Source organism: Ctenocephalides felis, unplaced genomic scaffold, assembly GCF_003426905.1.
Source record: "Ctenocephalides felis isolate EL2017-DRISC unplaced genomic scaffold, ASM342690v1 CF-g0.4_SCAFFOLD_03571, whole genome shotgun sequence".
NCBI classification, from domain to species: Eukaryota; Metazoa; Arthropoda; class Insecta; order Siphonaptera; family Pulicidae; genus Ctenocephalides; species Ctenocephalides felis.
The window spans coordinates 7,067,887-7,085,623 of record NW_020539725.1 but is presented as its reverse complement, the minus strand read 5'-3'; the positions used below and the strand labels follow the sequence as shown (position 1 = coordinate 7,085,623).

General features: G+C 28.0%; 1 protein-coding gene across 1 annotated transcript in view; it reads left to right on the top strand.

Annotated features, from left to right (window-relative positions):
* Positions 1 to 3,483: 3,483 nt before the first annotated feature.
* LOC113385524 (serine-rich adhesin for platelets-like) overlaps positions 3,484 to 17,737 on the top strand; it is a 141,287-nt gene continuing 127,033 nt past the window's right edge. The window contains 2 exon segments of the mRNA XM_026623377.1: positions 3,484 to 3,618; positions 6,245 to 6,396. Coding sequence (XP_026479162.1) covers positions 6,388 to 6,396 — 9 coding nt within the window. The 5' untranslated portion in view covers positions 3,484 to 3,618; positions 6,245 to 6,387.

The following is a 17,737-nucleotide window of genomic DNA, read 5'->3' as shown; positions in this document are numbered from 1 at the left end:
CATATTTTTATTGGCTTGAAAAATTTATTCATGCAATGTTTGTTAATCCAAATTCAGTTCCAGTAATTTCATCACTATTTTTCACATTTTGACCTTTGGAAAAAATGTAATCGAATCATTTTGAAGTGATTTCGCCGATTTAAAACTTGTGTTGCAATCTAATTCCAATCATTTTTCTTGTATTATTAAGCAAATTTATTGCATTTTGTTAAATGTATACTTCAAGTACTTTGTATACAAAATTCAATAATGTACCTTGGATTTACACTAATCCTCATATTTCCGAGATCCGAAATAAAAACGCATTTATTTCTTTTTTTTTATTTTCAAAGCATTTATTTTATTTTTTGTCTGTTCCAAACAAAAGTAAAGGCAGTTGAGTATGGCGAAAGAATGGTAAAATATTACATTCATCATTTTCTATTAAGACACCATCCTTATTCTAATTAATTTATTAATTGCATGGTTCTTAATATAACGTTGGTGCAAAAATAATTCTCATTGTTATACAAAAGTGTATAAAAAAATTTAGAATTTTTTAGGGATAGTTAATTTTATTATAAGTTTAGACATGTTAGCATCTCAATATATTGATGATTGATTTGATTACAATGAATAAATATTATATTTTTATATAATAATATGTTTTCGCATTTGAATATTTTAACAATCATTATGAATTTCTTTAGGCACCTAATTTTTCAGTGAAAAGCTGCGCACAAAATCTTTTAGAAGTATATTTTTACAAAATGTTTATTGTAGTGTTCTAAGAGGAAATATTAATAGCTTGGACTTATTGTTTTCACTTATCTACACTAATTAATTACTATTGTAATTATGGAGCCTACATAATTTTTATAAAAATAAATATGAATAAAATATTTCTGAAGAGCAGTAAATGCACATAACATCTAAAAATATTGTTTAAATATTGCAACTTGCAACTAAAAATTTCTTTGAGGAACAAGTCGAAGAAGTGTGAACCGTATGCGAATATAAGGTTAAGGAAGTGGGCTTTCACAAAATAATCCCGAAATCAATCCCAATCTTGGGCAGCACGATATCAGGCACCATAATCAAATTTCCACTTGAAGTTATAGATGGCAAAAATAATCACTTAACAATTATTCTGTAGTCTTTTGCCTATTTCCTCGAAGATAATAAAATAAACTTTCCTAAATTATTTCAAAATTTTAATTAAAATTGAGATTTTAATTAAAGATGAGTTTAAACTCATCTTTATATAGTAGACAATTTTGTATAATAGAAAAGATTGCATAAAAATGATAGTTAAGACCTCCGAAATTAAAACTGTCGAGTGCTGATTCATTTGCTGATTCATGTATATATATTTTCGCTTTATTTAATGTGCTTTTTCTGGTAAATTTTAAATCAAAATTCATTGAAACTTATCATAAAAACGATTTAAATTTGATAGTTTTTACGCATTTAGCAATTCAACCTTTCTTTAATTGTAATAGGAAAAGATGTGAAGTGAAATAGTGAAAAAGGGCAGTGGAAGTTCCTATATTCGCAGCTAAAAACTTCGTTATTCGCGGATTCCAATATGTATCGAACCCAAAGTCCTTTATAAATGCCGTCATTTTGAACTAATAAAGAAAAGTATGACATAACCCGCCTTCGTTTTTAAAAATATTAACCAATAGAATGAAAACAACCTTATTTATTATTTAATGAAATTTTTGCAAAATTATTTTATGGAACGTATTTCCCGCGAATGATAAGGACGTTTTGGTTTTACTGTACAGGGTGTCTCAGACCTTGACATCAAGCCGAAACAAAGTGATAGTATTGACTTGATCTTTTTAGGCTAATTCTGAAGCAGCTGGACCGATTTTAACGGAACTTTTTTTGGTAGGTAGTGGGGTAACTTAGGCTATTTTTATTTTAGAAAAGATGTTTCTTATCTAGCTGTACTCGACGTTATTCAAGACTTTTTAATAATATTATATACATTCTTATATCTTATAAATATAGCTTTTTTCCATTCAAACTATTAACATTTTTACTTTTTTTGCTTTTAATATAATAGTAATTAAACTCCAATACATTTGCGTTTAATATTCAAATTTTCATTGAAATTGATCAATTATTTATATGTTATTTTATTTAGTAAGTTAGGTTGTTAGTTGTTTTTTCCTGAAATTAACATTTATAGGCCAATTTTTAAATTTTTTTAATACATTCTTTAGTGCAAATCTGTTTGAAACCAGGAATAAAGTCAAAAGTTCTTTGTTATATTAGCCCTAAAAAGAAATCGTGAAAATGAATCTATAATTTATTCTAAAGTTTTTATTGAATGATATCCATTTAACGCGGTACGAATGATGATTTGTACTAATTCTGAGTTTTATAGCACGGTTTCCATACAACGCGATATCCGGCGGTTTATATAGATCACTATACGAATTAACCTGATTCGCTTGTTTAACTCTGTCGGTCGGAGTGGTCTGGTCAGATCTTTTTCGACTTCAATTAAAAAAAAATAGTTCTAGTAATCCTATCTTCTTGAAATTTCTTGACTTTTCCTAAAATTTCATTAGCTGTCGATCAATCAAAGAATCAGGACGAAAAAATGTACAGAAGCATAATTATAAGGATATTAACTTTTTTATACGAGTACTTCGAACGGTCGAAGTGGTCTGTCTAGACCACCCATACATTTTGTATGAAATATACGCTTTATGATGTATGTAAACCAGTATTTTTTCTGGTATTTTCTATTCAAACTGCGTTTTATATATTCTTTGCTATGTGCCGTAATATGAATGTTAGTATTTTCACGACGAGAGTTCCTTGAAAATCTTCCAAAATTGGTAATCGCAAACATTGAAAATCGTATGAGTAATGCGCACATTATCAACAATTTTTCTACCCGTACTGACTTCAAAAAATTTTTTGGCAAACCTGTAGTGAAATTATATTTTCACTTTGAGTTTTACAGCTCATTTCAAAGGCGACGAACCTCATTTCGTTTTCATTTGTTTTTCATTGATATAAAACAGAAAAATTAACAAAAAAAGCAACGATTTTTTTAAATATAATATAATATAATATACAATATTTTCATTATAAGCAAGCTCAAAACATGCAAAATACGGTAAGAAAAAGAAAAAATCAAAAGTATAAATATTTACTTCTAATAATCGTTAATATATAAGACACCAAAAACTCATTTATCCCATATAAATGCATTTAAAATGAATGGTGGTCCAGCCAGACTACTCCGACCGTTCCAAGGTAAATAAATGTCCGACTGACGGAGGGTTAATCCGAGTTTTCTTTTTATAACGCGCTTTCCACATTACACGGTACGCACAAACCGCGTTATAGGAGGGTCGGCTGTATAACTATTTGTATCAGTTAATATCGTCATGTTTCCCCACCCTGTTTGAGAAAATACAAGTTTGCTTTTGTTTGAAATACGAAATACGAAATACCTTTCACTGAAAAAGCGAAGGTGAGCCCGATGTCAGTCTTCAGCAAGAAGCCGGCGCCGAAGCACTCGCTTTTGTTTATCTTTGGTTTAGTTGCGTGAGTTACGTTATTGCATTCGTGAGGACCAGTTTAAAATTGTGATAGTTGGATTTAATAAACGTGGGTTTAAATAATTTATATTTATGTACATTATAATTGATCCAATTTAACATTATTTTTAAAACCATTATATGTAATGTATGTATTCATTTTTCGTTATTGTTCATGCATTCTTTAAGCGTTTGTTCTTGATTCTTCGAATAAATTAGTTTTTTTCATATTATTACTATTTGCTTTATTTATATAGTATAAGTACTATTTATGTGACACCTTAGAGTTGATTAATTGGAATGCTGTAAAAAAGTGTTGATTCTTTTTTAATTATTTCTCATATTAATTATTTCGTATATACTTTCTTATATAACTTGGTTTATCTGAACAAGTATTTTCTGTAGCGTACTCCCTACAATTGTGACCAAATATTTCAATTATTTATTTCGAAAATTAAGTTTTCGCTTTTCACGAAAAACTAATTCATACGATTTTGTGTGATATCTTTCATACAGTTTCTGAATTATCAAATTCGATTCAGGATTTTTGGCAAAAAGGTCCATTTTGTACTTGTAACTTCTAAACAAATCTGGACCGATCGTTGTGATTCTACGTAAGCCTTTCTTCAATTGGCTATTAAATTTCATTTTTTTTTGAAATTATCTTTTTAGATGCTTTCTTGAAATTATTTTTTTCTTTAGATACTTTTTTATTAGATATTGTTTTACCTTTCGTAAAATTTATTTCGTAAATGTTTTATCAGTATAAATTTATTAAAATAAAGTGAGCACGAATATTTTAGCAAACGTTAGGTTAATCCATATTAAAATAATAATTGGCAAAGTATGAACATTGTAAACAAAATTCTACATATTTCATTGATCTTTTTTCTTTTAATTTTATTTGGCCTCGCTTACTCAGAGCATTTAGCCACCTACTAAATTTTATTTATTTACATTTTATATTATTTTTTATATCATATTCAATCTTATATCCTGTTCTATATTTTTTATTGTTCTATTATTTTTTTTCTTGAATTTTTATCTTTTTTTTTCAATTTTGATTTCTTCATTTTCTCTCTTCAATTTTTGCTCTTTTATTTCAAATTACTGATTCTATTCAACTCCTATCTTCCTCCTATTTTATTCTTCATTCTTATGTTTCCTCCTATTTTATTCTTCATTCTTCATTCAAATTCTGTAATTTCTATTCTTACTGATATATACATTTTTTTAAATTCTAACAATAAGTAATAAATTCTAAATCTGCAAAGTATGAACATTATGGATGTTCAACATGAAATGAAATGAACGTTTTTTATCATTAATAGTTTTGTTTTTGCAATTTTATTCTACTCTGATTTAATTTTATATAGTAAATAAATGAAGTTACAGAAAGTGAATGAATAGAATTTACCTTTCAGGAGTGCAAATTATTTTTTATCAAATTTATTTTATTCATTCAATGAAATCAATTTTATATCATTTCTAATCACTTACTAAAAAGCTAGGATTTTCACTTACCAAATTATTTATTCGAATAACATTTACCTAGAACTTGAAAAAGCATTCAATTAATGTGATTCAAAACGTGATTGTAATATTATGGAAATAACAGTAATAGCAAAACGGTTAAATGGATATCTTCAATTATGCAAAATAGTGAAATAGCTGGTATACATTTGAGAGAACATCATTTTTTTATTTTACAATTTTATAAACAAATATTTAATTTTAACGTACAAGTTTGAGCCATTGTTAAATACTATATTTTTCATTAGCCTTAACAGTTATTGAATGACAGATTTCTAAATTGACAATTGAAAATTGACTGTAGTAAGGTCAATCAATCTCTAGTCTTGCAATTATGAGAATAAAATGGTCTTAAATAAATTTATTTTATATTTTTGAGTAATTCTTTATATTTGCAATTAGAGAATTAGATTTTTCAAATAACTTAAAATAATATAATATATAGATTGACATTAAACAAATTTAATAATAAGCAGCAATAGATATGATTTAATATTAAGCCGCGTTTTAAATACATAAATGCTTTTGAAGTTTTGGAATTGTTATAAATTTTTGAATAATTTTTGTTGAAAACATAAAAAAATAATTCATCAACATAATAATTTTTGTATGAGCTTGTATTCTTACATTGTACTTTTAAAACTTTTCAAAGTTGTAGAGTCCATCAGCCAGCTATGAATTCTTCGAGCCTTAATTTTTAGTTATTTCCCTTTATATTTTTTTCATTGGTCGCATTATTCGGAATAAAAATGCTTACTGAGAAATAATTATTTATGATAGCAATGTTATCATGATAGTACCTTTTTGATGTCTCATGGGTAACACATACGTGAAGTTAGGCATTATGTGTAATAGGCCTGATCGCATAGCAAAAACATAGCTTTTTGATAGTGTTTACTACTAATTCATAGGTAGAATTATTTAATGCTTTAATACAACCCAAAATGAAGTTTTCGAAATATGGAAATTACTTTTATATAATCATTTTTAGGTTTTATTTGGCTTTTTAATGTACCCTAGCTATCTCACTAATGTGCAAGTGTCGCACCCATATAATAAAATTACGTTGAAGAATCAAAACAATACGCGACATGAATGAAATTTTAAACATCAAAATTTCTCCGGCAGTTAACAAGTGATTTATTCAACATTTATTTTTACAGCAGTGTTATCTGACATTATAAAAGTGGTTTGGACATTTTTTAAAAACAAATTGGTGATTTTGTGAAAAGTATATTAAAAATCTGACTGGATAGTGAGATGATATAAACAGTGCATGCAGTAAAGTTTTGAAAGTGATAACAATATGACTACGGTAAGTTTGAATAATCATAATTTAGCATATTATATATTTAAAATTTTAATTTAGCTTTTAGCTAATAAATGTTGATATAAATATATAACTAGTGGGGTGTATGGCATCGTACCTTAAGACAAATTGCTGGAACTTCCCGTATCGTAACGAAATGATCGAGGAATATTAAATGTTTTAGAATAGATTATTATAAATATTGTAACATTCTCTAATATTTTTAAGAATTATATAAACTGATTTGGAAAGTTGAAATTATTTGTTTAAAGTATATTAGAACAGAATTAAAATAAAAATCTGAATTATTTTCGATATACAAAAAAATTTTTTCTTTCGAAAAAAAAATTTTTGAAAAAAAAAATTTGAAACAAAATATTTTTTTCCAAAATAAATTATTTTGTTAAAACAAGGAGAACGTTTTTCGAATCATTTAAATCGGACGCTTAGATCTCTCAAAAACTAATAAGCACGGATGGGCCTGCCTTTGCCAAAAACTAATTAGCACTTCTCCCAATCATTGCTAATTGAATGTTTTTTAGATCATTCAAATCGGATGCTCCGTTCTTTCAAAAACTCGATTTCTATTTTTTGCACTCTTTGCTCTTTAATTCCGTAACTGCTGGACCTGCCTTCGCCAAAAACTAATCAGCACATCTTCCTATCTATAGGAATCGAATGTTTTTTGAACCATTCAAATCGGTTGATCCGTGCATGCAAAAATCGGTTGATCGGTTCATCCCGAAAACGAGGACGAAAAATTGTATCCATACATACACAAACACACACACACATCCGTTTCTTCTGAAGTACGCCAAAATGTTCAGAAACCTTCAAAACCTCGAGAAATGCAAAAATTTTCGATTTCGATTTTTGGACGATTACAATAACTTACCCTACGGGAAGTTAAAAATATATATAAATATATTTGATAGTTTGATAATTACAAAGAAACGACTTTGCCGATCGTCGCGAAAAACTGATAAACGCTAGATCTTATCTAGTTACATCGAATGGTTTTTGAACTTTTGATATTGGTTTAGCAGTTTTTGAGAAAACGACGAAAGTCTAATAATCGGTTCACGTACACGCAGTTTTTTTTTCAAAGTTGGTCTCAATCAGAATGGCTTGAAATGTCGAGAAAACATAAAGTTGTGACTTTATTCTATATTATGATCTATTTCTGGCTAAAAGCTAATCTTCTCCTTTCGGAAGTTGAAAACAAAAATCACGTTGCACTTTTATTCAATATTGTGCAGATGAAATAAGAATAACCGTTTTTGTTTCTATAAGGCCAGTAGTCGTGCCGAAAAAACAGCATTGTGCGAGTAGATTACAATGTACAGCATCTAGAAAATAACAATACTTAAAATGTTTGAAAACAATATATTTTCTAAAACAATAGGCAGAATATGCAAAATAAGCATGTTGGTCAGAAAGTAAGTGATGCCATTACCAGTAATAGCATCATATTATGTTTAGACACTGAAACTATAATGCGAATAATAACCCAAGCATCGTCAGTGGTTGGAAAGTTATAGTCGATTCAAACGTAATGAATAAAATTTATAGTAATTGTTATAGTGAAAATATTGTTTTAATGTTGTAATTAAAATTTCTGTTTTTTATAACATATTTGTTAAAATATCTCTCCGGAATAACAATCGAATTCAGAAGCAAGTTTCATCTAAACTTCCTGTACCTTAACTGTATAAACTTTATTGTAACTTCCTGCAGGGTAAGCAATGTTAATTGAAAATAATTTTTTTCATATTTTTGCGTTTTAAGGTCTACTGCATATTTTGGCATACCTTAAAAAATGAATGTATGTGTGTGTGCGTGCGTATGTATGTGCGGATACAATTTGTCGTCGACGAGTTTCAAAGTATAAATCAACCGATTTGAATAATTCAACAAAAAAATCGATTTGATATTGATGGAGAGACGTGCTGATTAGTCTTTGGAAAAGGTAGGTCTAGCCGTTTCTCGAATTCAGAAGCAAGTTTCATCAAAACTTTCTGTATATTAACTGTATAAACTTCATTATAACTTCTTGTAGGGTAAGCAATATTAATTGAGACTGTTTTTTGTATTTTTGCGTTATAAGGCCTGCTGCATATTTTGGCATACCTTACAAAAAATGAATGTATGTGTGTGTGCGTGCGTGTGTATGTGCGGATACAATTTGTCGTCGACGAGTTTCAAAACATTCGATTGCTTTTGATGGGCAGACGTACTGATTAGTCTTTGGAAAAGGTAGGCCCAGCCGTTTCAGACATGAAGGATATTTTTTTTTCTTAATTACAAGATTTTAAAAAAAATTCAATTTTTATATGAGATAAGGTTCTTTAATTCTATTTGTTTAATTACTTCTTATGTAAACATATACGAACGTGTTAGTACAATTTATACGAATAATGAAAGTTACAGAATTTATAATAACACATATGTTTGAAAACATTCAAAATTTCTCGATTATTTCATTACGATATGGGAAGTTCCAGCAATTTTCATTAAGGCACGATGCCATGTACCACTAGTTTATTGGCTTGACTGGTCACAATTATTGATAAAATCATGAAATTTGTCAAAAAAAATAATTAAGACGTTATATTTTGTGAGAATACACTCCAAACTTTTAATTATACACTTTCAGAATATACTGTTTATTTTTATTACATTTTTACTTAAAAATTTGCTTTTTATTTTTAATATTTGTTCTATTGTTAATTCAAATTAATTTTGACATATTATTATTTATATTTATATTTATTTATATAAAAATAATCCATTCCGTATGAAAGTATTTTACATTCAAATGTATTTCATTGCAATTCGGCACGATATGGTTACTTTCTCATGTTAAAGAATTTCATGAAACAAATTATTTTTATAAATCACATGTAGCGATGAAAGTAAATAAATAATTAGATGAAAATTATGAATAAACAGTCAATGTAAGTTATTCTTGCGTATAATAGATACGGGGCAATGAAGGTAATTAGCATTACTATAATATATTTATATATTAGAAAACTATAACATATTTAGAAATCTCAAATCAATATATTCCTTTTTCTGATAAAGTTATTTTAAAATATTTTTTTTTTTTTTTTTTTTTTTGTTACAATTTATTTTTGTTAATCAAGACTTTAATGTCTTATTTACAAAATTGATATGAGCAAAAAAAATACAAAAAAAAAACAAAAAATGCAATACATTGAATATAAGATGAAAAAAAGTTAAAATAAAAATGAAATTAAAACAGTAATACAAAAATAATAACATAAATGAACGATGACGTGATGATGTATGCCGCGTAATTTTAAAATAAATGACACCAAACATTGGCGAATGCTGAATACATTTAATATACATGTTATATTAAAATTGTACTTATTAATAAGTATAATTAAGGTAAAAAATATAATTTTTTACGTGTTTTTGTATGTAAGGCTGTATGTGCGGATACCAAATTTTGTCGACGACTATTATTTCACTTGCATTTATGGAGTAAAGCACTTTTAAGAAGCAGGTCTAGCGGTTTCGGAGATCCAGAAAAAAGTTAAAAAATATCTTTTGGTATTGAAAAATAATCATTAGACATATGCACATCAAGTTTTTAGAGAATTTAATATTTAGTACCATATTTATTAATATTATATTTTGAAGTTTACTTATACAATTCAAACGTATGTTCTCGACATTTTCGAAAGTATAGATCAACTTGAATGGGGTTTTTAAAAAAAATCATTTTTTTTTCAAAATTTTAAAATATTTTAAAAGTTGCGGGGCGCATGGCGTCGTGCCTTAAGGCAAATTGCTGAAACTTTCCGTACCGCAATTAAAAATCTTGGTACGGAACCCAAAAAAAATATACAAAATGTGTACACATTTATAAAATCTATATAAAATATCTGATAATTTGATGTACATATGTCCAATAAACATTTTTGACCGCAAAATGACAATTTTTTAACTTATTTTTATTGAGAGTCCACAACCGCTGGACCTGCCTTCCCAAAATCTTAGTCAGTTCTTTATCTTGTCAATACAAGTAAAATCTTTTTTGAATTATTCAAATCGGACGCTCCGTTCTCTTAAAAACTGAGTTACCGTTTTTGGCAATTTTTGCCCCGTATCTTTGAAACGGCTAGACCTGTCTTGGCCAACAACTAATCAGCACGTCTCATTATCAATACGAAACGAATGTTTTTTTTAAATTATTCAAATCGTTTATTCCATACTGTCGAAAATGTCGAGGACATTTGTTTGAACCATATACGTGAATTTTAAAATTAAAAGTCTCGGTACGGAACCCAAAAAAATTCACACAAAATGTGTATCCAGTATTAAAATGTAAAAAATTTTGATCGTCAAATGACATTTTTTTAACTTATTTTTATGGAGAGCCCACAACCGCTGCACTTGCCTTTCCAAAAATTTGAACAGTTCTTTGTTTAGTCAATATAAATAAAATGTTTTCTGAATTATTCAAATCGGACGCTTCGTTCTTTCAAAAACGGAATTACTAATTACTGAAGCACGATGCCATGCACCACTAGATTAAATTTTATTCAAAATAATTATAATTATGTAAACTACTATAAACTGAAACTTCTTGCTATTTCGAAACCTATATTTAAACTAAAACTTCTATGTAAAATTAATCAAAATGATTAATGCCATCATTTATCATTTATCATCATGCAGAATGTAGTTAAAATGATTAGATATTGGAATTTTATGTACGATTACCTAATTTCAAAATCCTGTCTAGAAGCAAATGCGGTAAATAATATTACCTTAAGACGTAAACATGTAAAATATGAAGATTTAAACTTATGAAATGAAATATCTAATTAAAGATTTCTTTATTGCGTAAAAGAGTACCAGTAGATGAATTTCATGAAAGCTAGCTTACTTATATGTTCAACAAATTCCTTCTGGTTATTAATTTAATTTAAAATAAAGTTAAGTTTAGATGGAGAACATGAATAATTTGTAGTGATTCATATTCCGCTATGTATGTATTTTATGTGTGTACTTATTAATTTTTGTTGACTGTTTAGATTAGTTCCAACTAGATTTTTTATTTATTTATGCTATAGATAGAGTTGGAAGTAAAAGCATAGTTATCCCTAAAAAATATTTCGAGTTTGTATTCACACATTTTTATCAAATACCTATTTTTAGCAAAGGCATCTATATATACATATCTTTAGTTTAACATAATATTATCGTTTTACATACATATTTTTAACTTCCCAAATTATAGCAATCGCAAAAAAATCGATTTTTTTTATATATCTTTACGTTTAAGAGGTTTCTGAACATTGTGGCATATCTTAGAAAACATGAATGTATGTGTGCGTGTGTGTGTTTGTGTGTGCGGATACAAATTTGGCAAAAAGTGCCAAAAATGATAACTCAGTTTTTAAGAGAACGGAGCGTCCGATTTTAATCATTCAAAAAACATTTTACTTGTATTGATAAGATGAAGAACTGATTAAACTTTTGTGAAGGCAGGTCTAGCGGTTTTGGAGATCTAGTAAAAAAAATGCCATTTTAAGGTCAAAAATTATCATTAGACATTATTAGATATTTTATTGGAGATTTTAATAATGTGTATCAATTTTGTTTACATATTTTGGGTTTAGTAACATCGCTTGTCCGTTAGACGGCGACGCGGCGCTTACGCGCTTCGATATTGCGTCTCTATGCAGCTAAAAAACATTGTTTTCCAAAAGTTTTTTTTCTAAAAAAGTAATTTTTTTTTTCAAAAAATTAAAATATCTCAAAAATCTAATTTTTTCAAAGTTTAAGACATATTTAATCTTATTTTAAAAATTTAATTTTTGGTACGGGAAGTTCCAGCAATTTGCCTTAAGGCACTATGCCATGCGCTCCACTAGTTAATAACTTGATTAACCCTCTCCACTCGGATGCATAGAAATACATATAAATTCCGGAATTTGCGAGTGGAAATGAAGGAAAATTCCAGAAGGAAATGCTTTCGACGTTTTAAGTTATATTGAGTCGAATGATACTAAATTGACTAATGACATGTATGTGTGTGTATGTGTGTCTGTGTATTTGAGCCAATTTGTGATCTTTTATCGACGTTTTCTCAAAAACGACTGTACCGATTTGAAACACTTTAAAGCTATCCTATGTAATTTTGTAAGGATTAGCGTTTATGAGTTTTGTGCAACGATCGGCCAAGCCGTTTCTTTAATTAGTAGCAAAATGCTGATTAGTTGGGAAAGATCGGCCATGTTGTTTCTTCGTAATTAAATGTTGATTTTTTTACGGTTTTGATGAAACATCGTATAACAATAGATTTTCATAGTCGAAAATTACATACTAAAATATTATAGACCTATGATGAGCGGTTGGTTTATACCATAGGTTCCCAAACTTGTTCGTGCCGTGGACCCCTTGCGATATTTTCTGTTTTGTCATGGACCCCCTATATTATGGTTTATCCGGGACAGTTCCGTGTCTCCATTTTTTGATCCGGGTTTTTTTCAAAATCAATATTTGTCCCGGATTTTTTAAAAGTATACGAGTAGATCTTAATTAAAATTTTCTTAATTAAAATTTCTTTTTTCCTAATTAAAATTAAATTACAACTACTTATCAAATTATAATTATAATTATGTGAATCAATGTGTTTTTTATCTCTAGTAAAACGTTATGAATGAGAAAATTGCTAAATACAAAATTCGAAAAGCGAATTTAATTTCACAAAATTAAAAAAAAAAACAAACAAGCCAATAGTAATTTTTTCAAGCTAATTATGAAGAAAATTGAACAAACTTTTATAAAAGTCTCAAATGCGAAAAAACATATAGATTAAAAAATATAAGATATAATATAATACCATGACATGGTAAAAGATGATTGTAACATATAATCGAGTAATTAATTTCTTACTAAAAGTCCGCAATCGTAATTTGAAAAAAATATTTATGAACAAAATGTTTTTTATTGTATTTTTAAATTGTATCTTTTTACCACGTAACATATATTTGTTATCTGTGATACTATTAACAGATCGTCCTATGCTCAACTTAATATATCGAGCAACAAAATGAATTTAAAATGGACTTTGCTAAGATAAATTTATTAATGAGTTTAGTTTCAAAACTTATGTAATAAATAGCCGCATTATAATTATTTTTAATACATCATCAAATTGATCATATGTTATTTTCGAAAATACGCTTTGCTAACTTAGACTTTTTTAAGCAAATTTGATTTTTAACTCCCCGTAGGGTAAGTTATAGTAATCGCGAAAAAATCGAAAATGAACATTTTTATATATAGTATAATAATTTTTGCGAAGGCACGTCTAGCGGTTTCAGAGATGAGTGAAAAAAATAACTAGCTGTAAGTGGAATTCTGTCTTGAGGCAATTATGGCATCGTACCTTAAGGCAAATTGCTGGACTTCCCGTACCGTAACGAAATGTTCGAGGAATATTGAATGTTATCAAATAGATTATTATAAATATTGTAACATTGTCTGATTTTTATAAGAATTATATAAACTGAATTGCAGAGTTGAAATTATTTGTAAAGTATATTAGAACTATAGTCATAATTAAAAATAAAATCTGAAATATTTTCGATATACAAAAAACTTAAAAAAAAAAAAAAAAATGGTACAATTTTTTTTTTCCAAAATCAATTATTTTGTTAAGACAAGCAGAAAGTTCTTTGAATCATTTAAATCGGACGCTTAGTTCTCTCAAAAACTGCCATTTTTTACATATTTAGCTCCCTATCTTCGAAATGGCTGGGCCTGCCTTTTCCAAAAACTAATAAACACTTCTCCCAATAATTACTAATTGAATGTTTTTTAGATCATTCAAATCGGATACTCCGTTCTCTCAAAAATTCGATTTCTATTTTCTGCACTCTTTGTTCCGTATCTCCGAAACGGCTGGACCTGCCTTTGCCAAAAACTAATCAGCTCTTTTCCCTATCAACAGGGATCGAATGTTTTTTGAACTATTCAAATCGGTTGATCCGTGCGCCCTAAAACGTGACTGGAAATTTGTATCCATACATACATACACACACACACACACATCCATTTTTTCTGAGGTATGCCAAAACGTTCAGAAACCTTCAAAACGTCGAAAAATGTAAAAATTTTCAATTCCGATTTTCGGCCCATTACAATAACTTACCCTACGGGAAGTTAAAAAAAGTGCCATTTGGCGGCCAAAAATGATCATTAGACAAATGAATATCAAATTTTCAGATATTTTATTGAGATTTTAATTCGTTAGACTGCGATGCGATGCTTACGATACGCACAATTGCTTTCAAAAAAAGTTTAAAATTTTCAGAAAATTTGAAAGTACATATAAAAAAATTTCGTAATATAAAAATAATCTATTTTTTCAGAAAAGTCAAATTTTTTCAGAAATTTTAAAATTCTCAAATCTTTTTTTTAATGTTTAAAAAAAAAATTTAAAGGTTTTTGAAAAAAATTAATTTACTGTACGGGAAGTTTCAGCAATTTGCCTTAAGGCACGGTGCCATGCAACCAGTTACAACATTAATCCACGTGGAACAACTAACGGTAGAAGTGCTATAATAATCAGAAACATCATGAAGCACTACCAAACCTATAACATTTGTCAGTAATCATTTTATATAAGCAACTTTCTTCAATAACCAACCCAGAAATAAACTATATCTATAATTTACTGTCCACCAAACCACAAAATTACCTGTGTAATTTAAATGTCTAAAAGTTTAGTTCAAATCACTTGAGTCCAAATTCGTTGCTGAGGGGACTAAAATTTAAAGAAAATTTTGTTTATTGAATCCAAATAAGTGGTATCTATATCACACTTCGTTAAATTGCCATTTAACCTCTACATTTGGTATTTATAAATTCTAAGGGCAAAAATCTTACCAAAATTAAGCTTTTCAACAGCCAGCGTATAGTGTAACCATAACTCGGATGTCTACATGCTACAACTTACACACCTTATATAAATATGTAATATTTTTCTTTACTTTTTGAATCATTTCTAAATATTGCCAACTATATTAAACGATTTGTTGTAATATAAAAATTGTTGTAAATCTATATATTATATTATCGTTAATAGATAATAAATAGTAAATAAATAGATTTTAACATGGTGTATTGTAATCCACTACCGTGGACCCCCAAATTTTGTTTTTGCCGCCGTGGACCCCTTGAAAGTTGCCATGGACCCCTGGGGGTCCATATGGACCACTTTGGGAATCACTGGTTTATACGAATTCATCGAAGTTTATAGCATTGTTGCGAGCTTGAGCGATTCTAATCAGAATCATACATTTTTAGAACTCGAAATAAATGAAATGAAATGTGTTGAACAAATAATTTTAAATGATATAAATACAGATATTATATAAATTTGCTTCAAAGAAATCAATTGAAAATAATTTTTATTGAAAGCGTTATCTTTGTTTTTGAAATAAACAGTTAAGTATTTTAGCTAAATACCTAATTCTAATTCTTGTTAATAAAGTCGATTCTTTGCACGCATCGGGAAGTTTATGCAACTTGCCCTAAGAAACAATTTTTTTTACAACTAGTTTCTTGTTGTTTTTTGATATGCATAAAAAATAGAAATATACATATAGTAAATTGTTAAAACAAATTACTTTACAAATTAATTTTCTTATTAAATTAAACTAATTATCTTGTAAGAACAAATACATGATTGAAAGCATCAAATAACTGTAGATCTAGAAGGTTAATTGAAAGTGAATTTATTTATGCGTTATTTAATTAAAAGCATAATTTTAATTATTATTATACTTAACTACCTAACTATTTTGAAATAGAATGACATTCCTGGTTTAATAGATTTGCTGAGATAATTGCTTATACAGATCAAGCACCTGAAATATAGAAATAACTTGTGTTGTCCTCAATAACATATGTTTAAAGCTATTTCTTACTTTCATTTGAATGATCTTCAATAACTTTATACAAAATACAATCATACTTTTTGAATTGATTTTTAATTATAAATTACGGAAGTTGATCTTATATTGATGAGCATTTTGACAAAGCAGGTCCAGACGAAGATCTGGGGAGAAGGAGCCAAAAATGGTAATTCAGTTTTTGAGAGATCGGAGCGTCCGATTTGAATGATTCGCAAAAACGTTTTACTTGTATTGATGAAATGAGGAACTGATTTTTTTCTGGACTACAGTTCTGACGGTTTCGAAAATCCAATGAAAAAGTTAAAAGGAATCCTTTTTGGCGGTCAACAATGATTGCGTTTTCAAAAATCAAAATATTCAAGGTTTTCAAAAGAATTTAATTTTTTGGTGCTAGAAGTTCTAGCAATTTGACACCATGCTATGCATCACTAGTATTTAAAAAATTTCAAAATACTCAAATTAATTTTTTTAAATGTTGAATTTTCACTTTGTATTTTTACACAATACAAATTAGAATAAATGATTTCTAAATTTTAGTGTGCCACATCAATTGTCACATTAATTTGACCGACCCACCACTAATTTCGATCTTATTACGTGACATAACCTTATTACGCCACCTAAGTGGTTTAATATTTTATATTAAGATTTATAATAACCAATTGTAACGACTTAATTAAATTATTAATTACCAATGGCTTATACGAGTAGATGCCATCAATTTTATTTCTTCCGTCGAATTTCAAAGATGAAAGTTCTCGCCTAACAGTTATTGCCATTTGATTTTTTTCTCGGGGAACAAAAAGTACATTAGACATTTAGTTATACCTATTCATTCAAGATGGGATTCGACAAAAACTGAAAATGTTGCACACGTAATTAAGTTTCATTGGGATATCAAACCAGGTTCGTGACAGATTAATTTGTGCAAACTTTCTCGAAAATCGAAAACGATGAATGTTTTAACGACATGGACTATAATAGTGAAAGAGCCGGATAATAAAATTTTGAGATGAGTGTAATGAATATTATATAGTTATTTCTTTAATCATTGCAATAAGTTAATAGAAGATATCTTCAGTTGCTTAAGTCTTCTGATTTTTACCTTGTTAGACTAATTCTACCTTCAAAATGTTATGATCATCGAGAGTGAACAACCATTAGGATAAATCGAAAACAGAAACTTTTATCCAGGAAATCCAATTTGCTAATTTCAAGTTAATCAACGTTTTAAGTCATTCTAAATAGTTTGGCTTTAACATTGAAAAATGTATGTGTATGTGTATAAATGTAAGTCATATCTTTATTAACTTCCGGTAGGGTAAGTTATTGTAATGGGCCAAAAATCGAAATTGAAAATTTTTACATTTCTCGACGTT